General features: G+C 35.8%; 2 protein-coding genes across 6 annotated transcripts; both read left to right on the forward strand.

The window, feature by feature from the left end:
* Positions 1–557: 557 nt before the first annotated feature.
* Positions 558–6,578, forward strand: LOC21409946 (serine/threonine-protein kinase 38-like). 2 transcript variants are annotated; one of them, XM_024161415.1, is made up of 13 exons: positions 558–954; positions 1,662–1,836; positions 2,353–2,436; positions 2,572–2,813; positions 2,912–3,152; positions 3,327–3,406; positions 3,736–3,820; positions 4,225–4,356; positions 4,456–4,569; positions 4,760–4,807; positions 5,561–5,645; positions 5,892–5,942; positions 6,038–6,578. In XM_024161415.1, the coding sequence occupies exons 1-13, from the start codon at positions 779–781 to the stop codon at positions 6,115–6,117; spliced, it is 1,593 nt and encodes a 530-aa protein (XP_024017183.1). In that variant the 5' UTR covers positions 558–778; the 3' UTR covers positions 6,118–6,578. The 2 variants fall into 2 exon arrangements, with proteins under 2 accessions (XP_024017183.1, XP_024017184.1); XM_024161416.1 differs by having other exon boundaries at positions 6,050–6,578.
* A 1,329-nt stretch (positions 6,579–7,907) lies between these two features.
* Positions 7,908–17,064, forward strand: LOC21409947. 4 transcript variants are annotated; one of them, XM_024161411.1, is made up of 17 exons: positions 7,908–8,087; positions 8,225–8,284; positions 8,680–8,789; positions 9,458–9,998; positions 10,067–10,343; positions 10,815–11,113; positions 11,906–12,088; positions 12,316–13,071; positions 13,187–13,281; positions 13,406–13,465; positions 13,547–13,635; positions 13,929–14,498; positions 14,826–14,900; positions 15,086–15,156; positions 15,243–15,300; positions 15,571–15,823; positions 15,988–17,064. In XM_024161411.1, exons 4-17 carry the CDS (start codon positions 9,580–9,582, stop codon positions 16,707–16,709), a joined length of 3,927 nt encoding a protein of 1,308 aa, XP_024017179.1. In that variant the 5' UTR covers positions 7,908–8,087; positions 8,225–8,284; positions 8,680–8,789; positions 9,458–9,579; the 3' UTR covers positions 16,710–17,064. The 4 variants fall into 4 exon arrangements, with proteins under 4 accessions (XP_024017179.1, XP_024017180.1, XP_024017181.1 ...); XM_024161412.1 differs by having other exon boundaries at positions 8,228–8,284; XM_024161413.1 differs by lacking the exon at positions 8,680–8,789.
* Positions 17,065–17,442: the final 378 nt, after the last annotated feature.

The following is a 17,442-nucleotide window of genomic DNA, read 5'->3' on the forward strand; positions in this document are numbered from 1 at the left end:
TATAATCTAATATAGTTGTAATTTTAAATTATATAATAATTGAAATATTATTATTTATTATATAATCTTATAATATATTTCATAATATTATAATTATATTAACTATTTTAATATTATTATATTTTATATCATAATTATGTAATATATTATATACTAATTATATTATATTACATTACCTTATATATTTTTTTATTAATTATATTGATATATAAAATATTAATGTTATATATGACATAACGATAATTTTGTTAATATAAAAATATTCATACTCTATTTTATAATATTCTTAAAATTATAATTAAATAAATAAATCAATTTTTTTTAATCTATTTTACAATTCTCATATCTATTACCATTACTATTTCCTCGCTGGAACCAACGAAACGCACCCTCTAACCAAACGATACATTTATTTTCCACTTCACACCAAAATTTCATATCTCGAAAGTATTGACGAATTCTCGACCGTCGATTTCAAGACGCGAAGAGTTCAGCCGTTGGCGTCACATTAAAAAGCAAAAACTTCACACCTGAATTTTGCTCTGGGGAAAGGCCAACTGTCGAAACGACCCTGGACCGAAGATTCCACGTGTCATTCAAAAGGAGAATCAGGACAAAACCAAAAAAAAAAAAAACAGAAAATTGTCGTTGGAAAGAAGAGCGTTTGCGTTGTGCGGTCTCGTTCGTCCCTTGGGTGTTTGCTTGGTCGTCACAATCGCCAAAAGTTCACAAAAACCAGGTAGAGAGAGGAAGAAGAGAGAGAAACAGAGAGAGAGAGATGGAGAAGAATCCCGAGGAGGAGGAGGAGGGGAACGAAGAGGTGGGGCCCATGGGCGCCGGAGAGGAGGCTGCGCCGGTCTCGAGCTTGACGATGGAGAAGGTCGCGGCGGCGAAGCAGTTCATCGAGAACCACTACAGGGCTCAGAGGAAGCACATCCAAGAGCGCAGAGAGAGGTAACACTTTCGAACGTTTTTAATGGCGTTTCGTTTTCAATTTTTGTTCGAGCTCTGGCCTTGTTGTTCGTAATCGGCGCTCGAGAATTTGTTTCTGTTTTTCCCTTTTTTTTTGTTGGTGATCAAATTGAGGTTTTTAACGGGAATGGAATTGTGGTCTCTGAATCGTTTGTATGTTTGAGAAGAGAAGACGCGAATTAGGCCCTTCGATCGGTTCATAATGGACCGGCCTCTAGCGTTTGGTAGTTCGCCATGGTTGCTTTAGTTGAAAGGGATTGCTATATGCATGGAAATAGGATTCGTGAGAATGTGACTGTGCCTTTTTTTTTTTGGTTGAGGAGAGTGCATTATTGTTATTTTTTTTTAATTTTAAAAATTGCAGCAATTTAATCATATTTTTGTTTAAATGTGTTGTATGCTTATTGTGAATAATGGCATATATATATATATATATATATATATATTGGTAGACCATTGTAACGGGAAATTGCGTTTTTGCTTTCGTTTTGAATAATTGGACATGGTATTAAACAAGTACGGACTGGTAGACGTATTGTGGATAAACCCCTTAAAAGGTTAATGTGGAAACAGAGAAGATATGATGCTAAAATTTTAAGAAGAGATTATTACTGTTGACCGATGATGGTAAATTTAGTTTTTTTGATTGATCTTTCTTATGTTTCGTCTTATAAATTTGTTATTTCCAGGCGTTCAGTGCTCGAAAAGAAGTTGGCTTCTGAAAGCGTATCGGAGGAGGAACAAGTGAATCTGTTGAAGGATTTGGAACGCAAAGAGACTAATTTTATGCGACTGCAAAGGCACAAGATTTGTGTTGATGATTTTGATCTTCTAACTATTATAGGGAGAGGGGCCTTTGGAGAGGTTAGAAATATGCATATTCATATAAAATGCATTGATGCTTCGTTTTAAAGATGACATGTCTTTTCATTTCTCACAATTGTGTTATTCGGAAAAGCGTCTAGATACTTATTGAAATCTTATGTTAAAAAGATGTTAATATCTCGTTTATCAGAAAACAGACAAAGTTGATATCTGGGACTAAACATGGGTGATATTCATAGCCAATGAAAGAAGATTGATATATCTAACAAAGAATTTGCATTGTATATAGCTATATAGCTTTCTTTGTCAATCAATGCCGAAGAAAATCAAATTTCTTAGTTATAAGAACATAATTCTTGGAACTGGCTGGGATAATGGTGTAGAAAGAGTTCTGGTAAAACTTGCATGAGAATAGAAATAGGTTGTATTGGTTTTTTGTTTAATACCTGTTGAAATTTTCATTTCTTTTACTTTTTCCTTTCAATAAATTATATTTTAACTTCTGTTAAATGTCTTATCTCTTGTGTAAAGACTTTTTTATCTTGATATTTACAGGTCAGATTGTGTAGGGAGAAGAAATCAGGGAACATCTATGCCATGAAAAAGTTGAAAAAATCTGAAATGCTTAGTCGGGGACAGGTAAGAAGAAAATTCACTTTGTTCTCGTGTCCACAGCCACATTAGTTCGCAAAATACCATTTGCATGATCACTGCCATTTACTTTTGTCCATGCATATATCTATAATCACTGATTGTATGTATAACTGAAACCAGGTTGAGCATGTTAGAGCTGAAAGGAATTTGCTTGCAGAGGTTGGCAGTCACTGCATTGTGAAACTATACTATTCGTTTCAAGATGCTGAGTACTTGTATCTGATCATGGAATATCTTCCTGGTGGAGACGTGATGACCTTGCTTATAAGAGAAGAAACTTTGACTGAGACTGTGGCCAGATTTTACATTGCTCAAAGTGTTCTTGCAATTGAATCTATTCATAAACATAACTACATTCACAGGTTGGTTTGTCCAGTATCTGACATGTATGTAAAACATTTGAAGTAATAGTGAGAGTGCTGGTTATTGGTGACTGAATTTTTGCATTTTTCATTCACAGAGATATAAAACCAGACAACCTTCTGTTAGACAAAAATGGTCACATGAAGCTCTCTGATTTTGGTCTTTGCAAGCCTCTTGACTGCTCACATTTGTCTCCCATACAAGAAAATGAAGTTCTCGATGATGAGAACTTGAGTGAGACAACAGATGCTGAAGGATTCCCAGATACAACCAGCGGGAGGCGCTGGAAAAGCCCCATGGAACAACTTAAACATTGGCAGATAAACAGGCGGAAATTGGTATGTGAAGATGATAGTCCTTTATAATAGAGCAGATATTATTGCCTTTTTGGTGGTTGGATTAACTGACAAATCATTGAAGATCTCACTTGCATAAGTTCCTTAAACTCATATGTATTCAATTGATTGCATATATACATGTTCGATTTGATTTTTTTTTTTTTTCAATTACAGGCATATTCAACAGTTGGCACTCCAGATTACATTGCTCCAGAAGTGTTGATGAAGAAAGGATATGGCATAGAGTGTGACTGGTCAGTCAGTTCAAACTATTAAATATTTTCTTTTGAGGTCCATCAGTTATATTCTCTTATTCTTGGTTTACTTAACTTTCTTTACGTATGACATATTCACTTTTCTTTTGGTTTAGAGCTATTATAGATCCTGACTCAATGTCCTGTGTTATTGAGTTGCAATAATAGCTAATAAATGGCAGAACAAATTTATTTCCTAATATAAAGGTCTCAGGAGGGCGGACATGACCTTGATGCTAACAATCAAGAACCTCTGCCATTGCTCTGGATGTTTTGTCAGGTGTATGAAGGTTCGGTTACATGTATACTTATTTACTTCCTGCTTGCAGGTGGTCACTTGGGGCAATAATGTATGAGATGCTTGTTGGATATCCTCCCTTCTACTCTGATGATCCAGTAACAACATGCAGAAAGGTTTAGTGATTATGATGTACTTTGTATTCTTTTTCTTGAACTGAAGCATATATATCATCTTATAGCGCTTAAGTTATCCTATTCCATTTGTTGGTGTGCGGTCAATCATCTTATCAAGAATCCCTCGACTGTAAAGACTTTGCATAACGTTTACTCCATGATTTTACAACATTTTCCTTATTTGTTTACTCATGCATGTAGATATAAATTTGTATGGTTACTTGAGAAGACCATATCCAGGATCTTTCTTTTCCTTTCCTCCAGTTCCCAGAATTTCTCGCAGAGCAACTAATGAATCGTTAACCTGCCTATATGACTTCTGGAAATATTTGCACTTGAACTTTATTATTATAACAATATTAGATGTCTACTTGTTACTTGACCAAAAAACTCATGTATGTCAGATTGTGCACTGGAGAAACCACTTAAAATTTCCAGAGGAGGCAAGACTGTCGGCTGAAGCAAAAGATCTGATCAGTAGGTTGCTTTGTGATGTTGAACATAGGCTTGGTATAGCAGGAGCTTACCAAATTAAAGTATGTCATTTCCTCTTAACTTCAACTTGCATGTTAATTTATCATGCTTAAATTCCCACACTTGTTCTTAACTATACTAATTATGCTAAATTTGACCAGGCTCATCCTTGGTTCAAAGATATTATTTGGGACAAACTTTATGATGTGGAAGCAGCATTTAAACCTGAGGTCAATGGGGAACTTGATACTCAAAATTTTATGAAGTTTGATGAGGTGCTAAGCCTACTTATCTTGATCAATTTTCATTAAGGAAAATAGGTTGTTTCTGCCTAATTTTAAATAACTTCCTATTTGTTATTAGTTATTATATTAGCATAGATTCTTACTGAGTTTATGGTTCTTCCCTTCATTTTTTTATTCCATACTGAGTTTATGGTTCTTCCCTTCATTTTTTAATACATAGGTGGATACACCAAAACCGGCAAGAAATGGATCTGGATTAGTAAGGAAGGTATGCATTTATCTACTTCTAAGGACACCAAAGACCTTTTTATTTTTATTTTAATGAATACCAGAGAAATTGGCACATACTAGGATTAATTATTATTCGGCTATCACTAATAAAAAGAATTCTAAAACAGCATTGATTTTGATTATTTTCTTAATGTCACTGCCACATTAGTAATTATAAACTGCACTTTCATGACTATCGAAAATTGCTATAGTTACTAGAAATTTTTGGCATGTCAGTGACATAAAAGAAAACAATCAAAACCGGTGGTAATCCTAGTTTTAGTGCTACAAAAAAAATTAACCCTAACTAATATGATGTCTTTAGTTGTCTGGTTTTTGTCATACTCTAGCCACTGGAATTTGGAATGACAGCTTTGCATGTGACATAAAACAGCATCGCCAGTGAGATTGATTGATTGCTTTGACACTAAATTCATGGGAGTTAAATTCAAGTATTAACGGGTTACTTTAAAAGTAACCTAAAGAAAGAAAAAGAAGTGAAAACTAAGAAAAGCTTCTGAAGAAAAAATATTTTTTAACTCGTTATGATATTGTCTTTTGTACGTTATGATATTGTCTTTTGTACATGTCATTTACATTAATGATTTTGAGTACTTAATATAATCTAATGGCTATGTCTGAAAAGATTTAGGACACAAGAAGTCCACGCATCACAATAACCTGGAAATTTTTTTTGTTCGTAATATTTTGCCCTTGTATCTAATTATTATTTGATAACTTCTGTTGCCAGACGATGTTGACTCCTAAAGATCTTAATTTTGTTGGATATACATACAAGAATTTTGAGGCCATCAAAGGGTTGCGTCATTCTTTTGGTATGAGTTTTATCCTAGTCATTCACTTTTTGCTGTTTCCTTTATTATGTATCTTCCCCTTGTTTTCTCCATGCAACATACAACGAGTGGAAGGAAAATGCATGAAAGGAAAAGATGAATGGAGCCCATATTTATTTCCATCATTTTCTTTAGTGTTTTACATTGTTTGAAATGATAAATCCTCCTAATTTTTGTCTTCTCTTGTTGTGCCAAAAATATCTTATCTAATTATTCCAACCATTGCAGATCCAAAGAGGGCTACAGAACCAAACCGTTCATCCACCGATTCTTCTAACGGTAATAGAACTTAATTCAACACAAGCATTATTAAATGTTCCTTATGAACTGCAAACGGAGTTACACTCTTGACAGTTTATGTGTTCATTTGCTAGCTGATTCTGCAGTTGAGTGCTCGGATGAATATTCAACGGACAAGGAATCCGGTGCTCACACGTCAGACAATGACGTATAGCTCTGGATAGTTGCTCGACTCGATCGAAACAATTTAAAAGCGTCTTCTCTAAACAGATGAACGAGGCCCTTTATGAAGCTAATGGGCATGCCTGCTAATTTTTCAGCAAGGCTTTGCCCTGATAAGCTTGAACAATGAAGTTCACGCTCTCGCTAGTCGCTATGAATAATTTCCCAAGTGTACAGCAGTGTTGGATGACTTATTACCTTTGGTTTGGTTGGTAGGAATGAGTAGTACTTTGGTGATTTGAAGTTTTTGTATCCAAGTACTGAAAATCTGAGGCTTTTATTATGGTCCTTACTGCCCAGGTTGGCGAACAAAATAGGCCTTCGCTTGTGGCAGTTAGGCCTTCGCTTTGTGGCAGTTCCTGGTCTATTGCTCTTTATGCTTGATATACCATGTATTATGAACTATGTATGTTGATTGCCATTGTATGTATGGTCCCAAGGCCGTGAGCAAAACAGGAAGTTTTTTATTTTTGAATTTTTTGAATTTTTTTCCGTCGTTTGGCTGTTTTGTTGAAACAGAGAGAAATGTAGGAGACATTTTTACTAACAAGCATATCAGATCTACTTCGTTAACAGTCCTCTAATTTACTTACAATAGATTATACTCTGTCGTAAAGAACTAGTAGAAACGTTCTTTGGTAGACTGTTAAATTTTCATTTGGTATACGTACGTGCATTGTGCAACATATGCAATTTACAACGTGCAATTTTTTTTTTTTAATTACCTATTTATTTAAGTTCCATTTACAATCACTTTGAAGACACCGCCAAGTTCCAACTCATTTATCAACTTTCCGATTTAATTGGTCATACTTAAAAACAAAAATCATTATTGAACCTACCTATCTGGCAAAATCAAAGTTGAAGAATAAATTAAAAATATATATATTGATACCCATTAGACTTTTGTAGGGTCTGTTTAGTTCGCTGATTCGAGTTAAGATGTGACTTTATGTGAGAGTTTTTTACTGTAATAAAAAAATTAAATGTGACTGTTTCTGAGAGATTTTTATTATAATAAAACTCGAATCGGTAAAATAAACAGGACTGTAGATATTGTGGTACTATCCTTTTAACCAAATTTAATTATGACAACAACCCCGCATTAACCGTTAGAATTTTTAAGGTCTAAAATTCCTGTCAAACAGTATTTCAAATTCGCATAATACACCTTGAAAGAATAGCATAAAAAGATCATTTTACCTCTCAAATATTATACAACTACCATTTAAAAGGAGATATCTAGCATCCCTTATGTTTAGTTGAAATACCATACTTGTCTCTTTTATTATGTATATATATGTTTGGTATCAACGCGCATGACGATAGTATTCTCAATCCGATTCTATATGAAAAAAGAAAAAAAAAAAAAATCAACCCTATATTTCATATTGAGAAAAAAAAAAATCCTTTAACGTTTTGAGTTATTATTTCTTTGCTATTTAAGATATACGTGTATGTATGTATAAATTTAACTATTTAAGGGTCAATGACATTTAAAACATGTCACAACTCGCTGTTAATTTATAAAGTTGTTTTATCAAAGTTATTTTTTCATCTATTAAAAATGGATGACATTTTGTCACAACATTAGTTTGCTTTTTTTTTTTCCTCAATAAGAAAATTATTATTTTTGCTGCCCCAAACGACAATGTGACCTCTGCGTTCGCGCTAAACGGCGTCGGTTCGTTTCAAACACGTTGTCGTTTGGGGCAAATCCACCTTCAAAACGACGCCGTGTCGTGGAAATCGAAATCGACACTTCCCAATTTTCCCATGTTGTCCAAAGGAAGCCCCGGAACTCCTCCACGCCCGACTCTGATCTCTTTGGCGACCCTAAAAAAAGTCCAAATTCATTCAATCCCTCTTCCGTGATTCTTCCAAACTGTTTGGGATCCGAGAAAATTCCAAACCCCCTTATTTTCCTCCCTTTTCCCGCACCCATTTCCCTCAATTTCAAAGGTTCGTTTTTATTGTTTATTGTTGTTTTCATTTCTGTTTTATCCGGAATCAAAACGGACAAAAAAATAAAGTAACAAAATTACGTAAGATTCAATAGCTGACCCATTGTTGTGCTTATTTTCTCGGGAACCAAACAGCAGGAACTAAGCTTATTGGAAGGAGCCGCGCGCGCATAGCCTGGACGCGGTTATCAAAGTGTAAGAATTTTTGGTTTTGGGTGTCTTTGGTCAAGTTTCAATCTCGGTAACGTTGTGATTAGCTCTCAAGTGTTTATGTTCGTGTTTGTGTGTGTAGAATTGACAGGGAATTTGATTATTTAGAAATGTGATCTCGTTACTAGGCTTCTTAAAATACTGGAATTTAGGCATTGTCGAACAAATCTAGTTGTTAATCAGTTAATCAAATTATGTGAAAACGAGAAGTTATAGCTAATGATTTCTCACGATTAGTTGTTTTAGGCTAATCGGGTGCTTACTTCGTTTCTCAATCAATGATTGTAGTTTAATTTTTGGGTGCTTATATGGAAGGAAGTTAAGTAGGAATTTAGAGTACAAAATGGCTGATATTGACTTTACTTAATCAATTTGTGCAGTTTGTTATCTAATTAAATTATCAATTTTGGAGGGTGTACGGTACCCGATATGAACTCTCTGATTTGAACAACCAACTGTTCAAATCCCGCGGAGTCATTAGCTCTAATGTGTAAGTTCCTTTTGTTTTTTCGAGCTTAACGAAAATTTTGGCCTTAAAAGTATCGGAGCTGGAACCAAAATACAAGAGTCATGCTTTCGGTCATATTGGATTCAGTTTGTTTCCGTTGAAGCTCGATAATATAAATATTTACTTATTTTGGTGGACAAGACTTCAATGAAGTTGGAGAAAAATGCTTTACCTTTATGACTGTAAGATAGAGACTTTTTCGCTAAATGCTTGCAATTACGAATTCATGTGTTATGAAAATTTAAGTTGATAAAAATAAGCAACTGTATATTACATGTCTATATATATATCTGTATGTATATATTTGTGATAAGAAGCAAAAAAAGATTTCTCATTTAGGTGCTGCTTGAAGGATATTTAACAGTTAATGCAGCTTTAGGGGAAGAAATAATTCACGCAGTTTGCACAAGTGGTGTTTTGAGACTTTCTATTTTTAGTTATAGCTTATTTTGTTTCATTTTGAACAATCGTTATATAATGGTTAAACAAATTAGGAGGTTCACTTTCTTTGTGGCCATAAATCTTCTTGGTTTTTCATCATTTCTGGCATGAGAAATATGAATCTTCACAAATGAGTTCTTACCCACCTCGTTCAAGTAGAATGTGAATTTCATTTCTTACTCTCATTTTTATTGCTATGTCTATTGCAGATATGCTGCTCAATCATTGCCCTTGAGAAATTTTGGCTTTATGTGCTTTAGTTCCCCAACTTTGTCATGCACCTCTGTATTTTTTGGGTTAATGATGCAAAGTATGTGTGGAAACTAGTGAAATGGCAACATCTAGCAAGTTTGATATCTCGTCTAGTAGCCCAGATCGACCTTTATATATCAGTGGGCAACGTGGATCCCACATAGCTACTCAAATGGACAGATCGAGTAGCTTTCGTGAGACCATGGATAATCCAATTTTGTCTTCTCTTCCAAACATGTCAAGAAGCACCTCCACAGTAACACAAGGAGATGTGATGAATTTCTTTCATTGCTTGAGGTTTGATCCAAAGGTGGTGGCTTCGGATCATAAATCACTCCGCCAAGGGGACTTTAAACGACATGTACATGTTGCTCTTGGAATTTCATCAGATGAATCTCCTTCTGGTTCTACAAAAGGAAAGATGCTGCCTCCATCTCTATCACCAGAGGAAGCCAAACGAGCCAAGAATGCTCTGCGGGAAAGTAATGTCAAGGCCAGGTAGTTCTTTGTATGTTTCTCATTTTGGTTTGGAGTTAAAAATGGTTTGTAACATTATGTTATAACAGGGAACGGATGAAAATTTTTAACGAAGCTCTGTCGGTATTTAATAAATTTTTCCCAAGTGTACCATCTAAAAAGAGATCTCGATCAGAAGGTTTTCCTAGTGATCGCTCTGGTGCAATGTTATCAAGTGATCGACCAGGTGCAGGACCAAGCATGGGCAAGATAGGAATTCAAAATCACTCCATCCAAGGTGGTTTTGAACTTGAGCAGAAGTCAGAAGAACGGACGAAAACTACTCTCCCGAATAAACGCACTCGAACTTCTTTTGTGGATGCTAAGGTATATGTTATTAATCACTTCAGATGTGCTTCCTTTGCTATATTTTTAATATCACGGCCTCGTTCCAAATTTTTTCTGTTACTTTTACTTGTAAAAGTTCTTTCTGCTACCATTTTGGTTTTTAAATTCTGTTGCATCTTTTTCTTTTTCACAGCTTCTGAAAATGTCTAAACGTCATTATGGGTGTTGGTATTGTTCTCTTTACATTTTTGTCTTATGCATGTGCTTATCTGATTTAGAAGGCCTTGTTCCAATTAAAATTATTTTTTCAACTGTCCCTGACCATTGTTATTTCAGTTGAGTGTAGGAGATGGTATTTGACGTTGCTAACAAACTCCTATTATTGTTGATTTGGGTCAAATTTAAGATAATGTTCTGCGTCAGTATTGCCGTTTATTTGGGCATCATGTCTATTCCTTACCCACTATATTTCCAATAAAAGAAGCTTGATAGTGATAGTGATTAATGTAGATGGATGGACGGAGTAATGCTCTGGTCAGGACATCTGGCACTGTAGATAGGGATAGAGAAATGTTGAGGCTTGCAAACAGTGGTGCAGTTCAGGGTGAGGATAGAACTTTATCCATTGGAGTTGATGGTTGGGAAAAGTCAAAAATGAAGAAGAAGCGTTCTGGGATAAAAGCAGATGTTTCTCCCAGTACGCTGCCTCCTAAATCCATTGATGGCTTTCGGGAAACTAAACAAGGAATGCAGCAAAGGCCTGTTACTGATGCTCGATCAAGGTTAAATAATGACTCGCATGGTTTTAGGTATGACTTCTGAATTATTACTGTCAACGTATCCATGGAAATGGTTTGGAGTTGAAATCTATTATATTAGAATAGTTCATCAATGGGTAGGGCTTCAATATTTTTGGGTAGATGCTTGTTCATGTATATATATATATATATATAGATATATAGTGGTTTTCTTGATAAGAAATTAAGAAGGGCATGGGAACTCATTTATGTCTGTGTAATGGTTGAGGAAAAAGGAAATCTCTGTATATGATTAAGATATATAGAATTACATTCATTACTAATTATCTGCGATGTTGTTAGTTGTATTATCATTGAATGATTAGTCTTGAGGTTAGGTAAAGGAAGGCCCGTATTGCATGAGGACTAAATACTATAGAGATACTACTAACTCTCTATTTCTTAAGGGTGCATTTATGCTTAGAATACAGGCTTGAGACTTTTTAGTAAAGGGTAAGGTATATTTGCTAGCTTTCTACTTAATTGATGCTTTTATGTTGCATACAACAATGTATCGTTTTTCCTTTATTGTATTGTGCCTTATCCATGTAATGTGACGTGTTGAAGCATTTGATAGAGAGATTTCCTCGAGATATCCATAGAGATTGGGGGCTTACTGTGGTCATTGGTTTAATTGTTGCAATATTTGATGGCTCATGATTGAAGTTGGAAAAGAATGAGATCTCTTCCTCTTTGTTATTTCTTTGAAAGCACTTATGAAATGTTATCGAATTTGATTTCATTTGATGATAACCACCTATGAATCTCTTCTAAAGCGTGTTATTTACATGTACCTTTCTGTAGGCCGGGAGTCACTAGTAGCGTTGTTGGAGTTGGGAAATCTGATGGAATGTCACAACAGACTGGCTTGGGTATGCGTTCATCCATCTCTAGGACTGATCCAGATAACAGTTCCCTAACCAATGACAAGAGAGATCGTCCTATTGGTTCAGATAAGGAAAGGGTGAACCTTAGAACTGTTAACAAGTATGTTTAGCATCAATCATTTTCTTCCACTGAGTGTTTCTGGCTTTATTTATGAGATGGTTTATTCTTATGCCACTTTTCTATTTTAGTTACGAGTCTTATCTGCTATTTTTCTGTTACGACTCCTTATTGTTGTCAATTGAGGCCCATCTTTGGTTCTCTTAGTTAATATCATTTTCAAAATCACTGTCTATTTATTTTTGTTCCTTTTGTTATTCAATACTCAGGGCAAACGGTCGTGATGATTTAAATTCAGCTAGTCCTATTTCAAATGCAAAAGTGAATGCATCTGTCCGAGCACCACGATCAGGTACAGGAGGTTTGCCTAAGTCGTCCCCGGTTGTCCATAGACCTACTGTTTCCAATGACTGGGAGATTTCTCACTGTACAAACAAGCCCCCTTCCGGCATTGGAGCTAACAATCGCAAACGCATGGCATCAACACGATCTTCTTCCCCACCCGTTACCCATTGGGCTGGCCAAAGGCCACAGAAAATCTCACGTACTGCAAGACGCTCAAATTTTGTTCCAATTGTTTCCAGTAATGATGAAACTCCTGCCATGGATAGCCCATCTGATGTCACTGGTAATGACATTGGTTCGGGGTTCACAAAACGCATGTCTGGAGGTTCACCTCAGCAGGTTAAGTTAAAAGGTGATCCTTTGTCTGCTGCTGCCTTATCTGAGAGTGAGGAGTCAGGGGCTGTTGAAACAAAGTCCAGAGATAAAGTTAAAAAGTCTGACGAGGCGGATGAGAAAGCTGGACAGAGTGTCCAAAAAGTATCCTCTCTTGTATTGTCGTCAAGAAAGAATAAGCTAGTTTCTGGGGAAGACCTTGGAGATGGTGTTCGGAGGCAGGGGAGGACTGGGCGAGGATTTTCTTCCACGAGGTCTCTTATGCCAATGACAGTAGAGAAGATTGGCGTCGTGGGAACAGCAAAACAGCTTAGAAGTGCCAGACTTGGTTTTGATAAGACTGAAAGGTTTAAGATTTTGTACTTGCATTTGCTATTGAACAAATGCTTCTCCTCAGTTTACTCTTATTATGTTTGTTGATTGGAGTTGAATCTTATGGTTCTTGTGATGTTCCTCTCTCAGTAAGGCTGGCCGTCCACCAACTAGGAAACTTTCTGACCGAAAAGCCTATACTCGTCAAAAGCATACAGCAATTAATGCAGCCGCAGATTTTCTTGGTATTTGTACTTGAAATTTGTTAAAGAAAAGAAAAAGAATCTACAAACTTCTGATTTTTTCTTGATTACGGTTTTTTGTTCACTTCTTTCTTCTACTTCATTCACATTTGGCTCTGTTTATTAGTTGGGTCAGAGGATGGGAATGAAGAGCTATTGGCTGCTGCAAATGCTGTTATTAACCCCGGTATTTTTTTTGACATGTTCTGTTTATTCAAGTGCCTATATGATTGAGTTAGTTGGATTAATGGCTAAACTTTTGCTGCAGTCCGTGTCTGTTCCAGCCCATTTTGGAAGCAGATGGAGCCATTTTTTGGTTTTATTTCTGATGCAGACATTTCTTACTTAAAGCAACAGGTGATGGTCTCATAAGGAGAAAAAATTACTGTTGTTTCTCTTCTCAAATAATGATGTTAACAAACTTTTTCTCACTAAACTGACTACAAATAATCCATTAGCATAGCATTTCTCATCACTATTTTATTTATTTATTTTTTAAGTCTACTTTAAATGGCATTGTTGGTCCCATTTCAAAGTTTTTCCTTGTTGGATATAATTCAAGTCTCGGCAATGCCTCTCTCTGGACATGGAAATTTTATTACGGATTTGGGTTATTTTATTTTTCTCAAGTTGTTTTACTTATCTATCAGGAGAACCTTGAGTTTACTGCGTTGACATCTACCCAAGTACCTTCAAACGGAGATGGTGGTAACACCGTCTCTAATGGATTTGGGTCAACTGAATGTGAATCAAGAAATGGGGAATTCCTTCTAGAACAATTAGTACAAGGTACAGGGGATCATAATGAAATTTCCCTTTGTCAAAGGCTCATAGCAGCACTAATTTCAGAGGAGGATTATAGCAGTGGAAATGAAGATCTCAAAGTTGATGCATATGGATCTGAATTTGATCAGGATGGAGAGTTGGGATCAAATACTTTGGATCACCAATCTCTACTTAATTTTCAATTTTCTGGACATTCTGCTTATAACGGTTATAGGGCAATTGGGAAATCAGAACAAAATGAGCCTGAAACTGAAATGACTGGTATCCCACACATGGCAATGAACGCAAACTTCAGTTGTTCGTCAAATGGCTTACTCTTGGACCAAACATCGATTCCTAACAGCATGTGTACAGAATTTCAATATGAAAACATGCCAATAAATGAAAAGCTTCTCTTGGAAATTCAAAGTATTGGAATTTTCCCAGAACCTGTGGTAGGTCAACTTTTTACAAGAATTCTTACATGTCTTCCCTTTTTTTTCTTCTGTGATATTGCTCCTTTCCCAGTTATGTGGTTGGTGGGTGGTTTGTTTCTTCTCCTTTTACTGAGAGTTCAGTTTAAGTATGCATGATCAGAAACCCTCGTGGTTTTGTTTTTTTTTTTTCTACTTCTGAAACATCGAGTTGGCAATGAATTTTACTTGCCAATTGAGAGCGATAATTTTTTCTATCCAAATTCTTGCATGTTTTATTTTACTTTCCTTCTCTTGTATATGGTCTGCAACTATAATATAATTTTACTTTACTTTACTTTTGCTAAGCCTGACATGGTGCGGATGGGGGATGAAGAAATCGGTGAGGAGATAAGTAAATTGGAGGAGAAGTATCATCAACAGGTATATTTTGACTTACTGCGTTATTTCAAATATATCTTCAACCTTTTATGCAAGGAAATATTCTGTACCTAATGCTACATAGCTAAAAGAAAATTCATTCATTATTTTTATTTTTGAAACTTTTGATCTTACTTGAACCAACGCTATTATTAAGGATTTGATTTTGTGATATTGTTTGCTGATAGGTTTTGAAGAGGAAAGGTTTGATAGACACGTTATTGAAGTCTGCCTTGGTAACAAAAGAACATCAAGAAAAGTAATAAGCTTCTCCTTTTTTCCGTCTTCATTTATTTTTATCTTTTTAAATCACAGTATAATTACTTATATCTTTGTGTTTTATAGGGAGTTTGAACAACATGCCCTCGAGAAACTCACCACAATGGCCTATGAAAAATATATGGTAATTGTGGATATATCACTTCGTTTGCTTTTTCATTTTTAAGGAAAGAAAGGGAAAAATTCTTGGATGTTTCTATTAGATTAAAATTACTTGAGATGGAGAATGAAGGATATTAGGTCTAAGGCCTGGAAAACCACTTTAAGCTGCTCTTATAGTTTCGAAAAATGGCGGCAGTTATCGCGAGTCCTTTTTAAGTGTGACAGCTCGAAATTATCCTTTATCCTTGATTACTTATTTGATGCTGGATTCTTAACGATTTTTGTTTGTTAGGCTTGCTGGGGTAGCGGGAAGAGTTCCAGTAATAAAGGGGCAAAGCAAGCTGCCTTGGCTTTTGTTAAACGGACACTAGAGCAATGTCATAAGTATGATGATACAGGCAAGAGCTGCTTTAGCGAACCCTTATTTATGGAAACATTTCATTCGAGGTCTAACATTAATAGTGCACGACAAGTTGATTTTGCCACAGACGGAGAATCTAGCAAAGGATATGCCTCCATCCGTTATTTGGAAGGCCGAATTTCAGGTATTGATTTATGTCATTTATTAAGTACTCGGGTAATGTGTTCTGCAATTATTTAGGATTTCATGTGTATATGTTTCATCCTTTGTGATGAATTGCTAGTAGATTATGTCGGGCTATTGCGGTTTTAAATTTACCAACTGGCCTTCTTTATTGGATGTGTGTAGCTCTCTGTTCTGCAGCTTCCATGGGTTCACAACAAAGCCCCTCACAGTTCATTCAGAATGTTGATAAACATGATATCTCTTCAGATGTGCTCGTCTCCGAACAAACTACTGGGAAAGAAGATACATGGTCAAACAGAGTGAAGAAGAGGGAATTGTCACTTGATGATGTTGGCAGTCCTATTGGTATTTCAAGTGCGCAAGCAAGCATGGGAAATACTCTATCAAGCAGCGCCAAAGGAAAAAGGAGCGAGAGGGACAGAGATGGAAAAGGGTACAACAGAGAGGTGTTATCTAGAAATGGAACGGCTAAAATTGGTCGTCCTTCATTATCCTCCAATGCCAAGGGGGAAAGGAAATCTAAAACAAAGCCCAAGCAGAAAACAACTCAGCTATCTGTTTCAGTAAATGGCCTTCTTGGCAGGATAACCGAACAACCCAAACCAGCAACGCCTTCCATACCAAAATCAAGTGAAATGACCACAAGTAGCAACGCCAAGGGAAAAGATGACTTTGGCTTAGATGTATTGGATGACCAACCTATTGACTTGTCCCATCTGCAACTACCAGGAATGGATGTACTAGGTGTTCCTGATGATCTTGATGGTCAAGGGCAGGATTTGGGTTCTTGGTTGAACATTGATGATGAGGGGTTGCAAGATCACGACTTTATGGGCCTTGAAATTCCAATGGATGACCTTTCAGACCTAAATATGATGGTTTGAAGCTGCTTCTTTGTATAGACTTTGTTCATTATACAATTGACAAAAGAAACAAAACTGCTTTGCTCAAGAAATGGCCAGTTATATGATAGTCATTGGACCTTCTATCAACAATTAGGTTATATAGATTCTTTTTTAGGCTCCCGCACAAGTTGATTTTTGAGTGAACCTTTCGGATGTTTTTCTTTTATCTCTCTCCTTTATTAAGTTGGTGACTTTGACTGTAAAGATCTTTTTGTTCAAGGTAAAATTAGTATGTCCTAGTGATTATATCTTAGCAAATATGTATCCTCGCTGTAGCTTTCACAAATCAGAGAACAATGCCTCATGTAAATACATTTCATATTCCTAATAAAATCAGCTTTTTTCTTCAATTAAAGTCTCTCGTGGCCTAATTAGAGGTTTCCTTCCCTGATTATTGGTTTATGATATATTGGACGAACTTCTGTTCAATTAAATTTATATTTGAGCTTCTGTTTAATGTTCATTTTAAACTTGCATACAGGTTTCTGTTATCATTCAGATATGTACGTGTTTCAATTATTGCAGATTGGGCTTGCCAAAGGTAAGAGCTTTCCTCACTGGTCTTTATTTAACTTCGATTAACATATTTTGCAGCAGATTTTAACTGGCTGGAACTGGAGGTCACTCTTGTGTTTTCTCGAAAGGATTTGCTTAAATCTGGAAGAAACTCAGCTCATGTTATCACCTTTCAATTGTTCACACATAATACTTG

Source organism: Morus notabilis, unplaced genomic scaffold, assembly GCF_000414095.1.
Source record: "Morus notabilis unplaced genomic scaffold, ASM41409v2 Scaffold329, whole genome shotgun sequence".
Lineage (NCBI taxonomy): Eukaryota > Viridiplantae > Streptophyta > Magnoliopsida > Rosales > Moraceae > Morus > Morus notabilis.

Coding starts and splice junctions, on each gene's coding strand:
- LOC21409946 (XM_024161415.1), top strand. CDS start 779: ATGGAGAAGAATCCCGAGGAGGAGGAGGAGGGGAACGAAGAGGTGGGG. Junction 1,837..2,352: donor GGAGAGGGGCCTTTGGAGAG/GTTAGAAATATG, acceptor TGATATTTACAG/GTCAGATTGTGTAGGGAGAA. Junction 4,357..4,455: donor CAGGAGCTTACCAAATTAAA/GTATGTCATTTC, acceptor AAATTTGACCAG/GCTCATCCTTGGTTCAAAGA.
- LOC21409947 (XM_024161411.1), top strand. CDS start 9,580: ATGGCAACATCTAGCAAGTTTGATATCTCGTCTAGTAGCCCAGATCGA. Junction 13,636..13,928: donor TTTCTTACTTAAAGCAACAG/GTGATGGTCTCA, acceptor CTTATCTATCAG/GAGAACCTTGAGTTTACTGC. Junction 15,301..15,570: donor TGGCCTATGAAAAATATATG/GTAATTGTGGAT, acceptor TTTGTTTGTTAG/GCTTGCTGGGGTAGCGGGAA.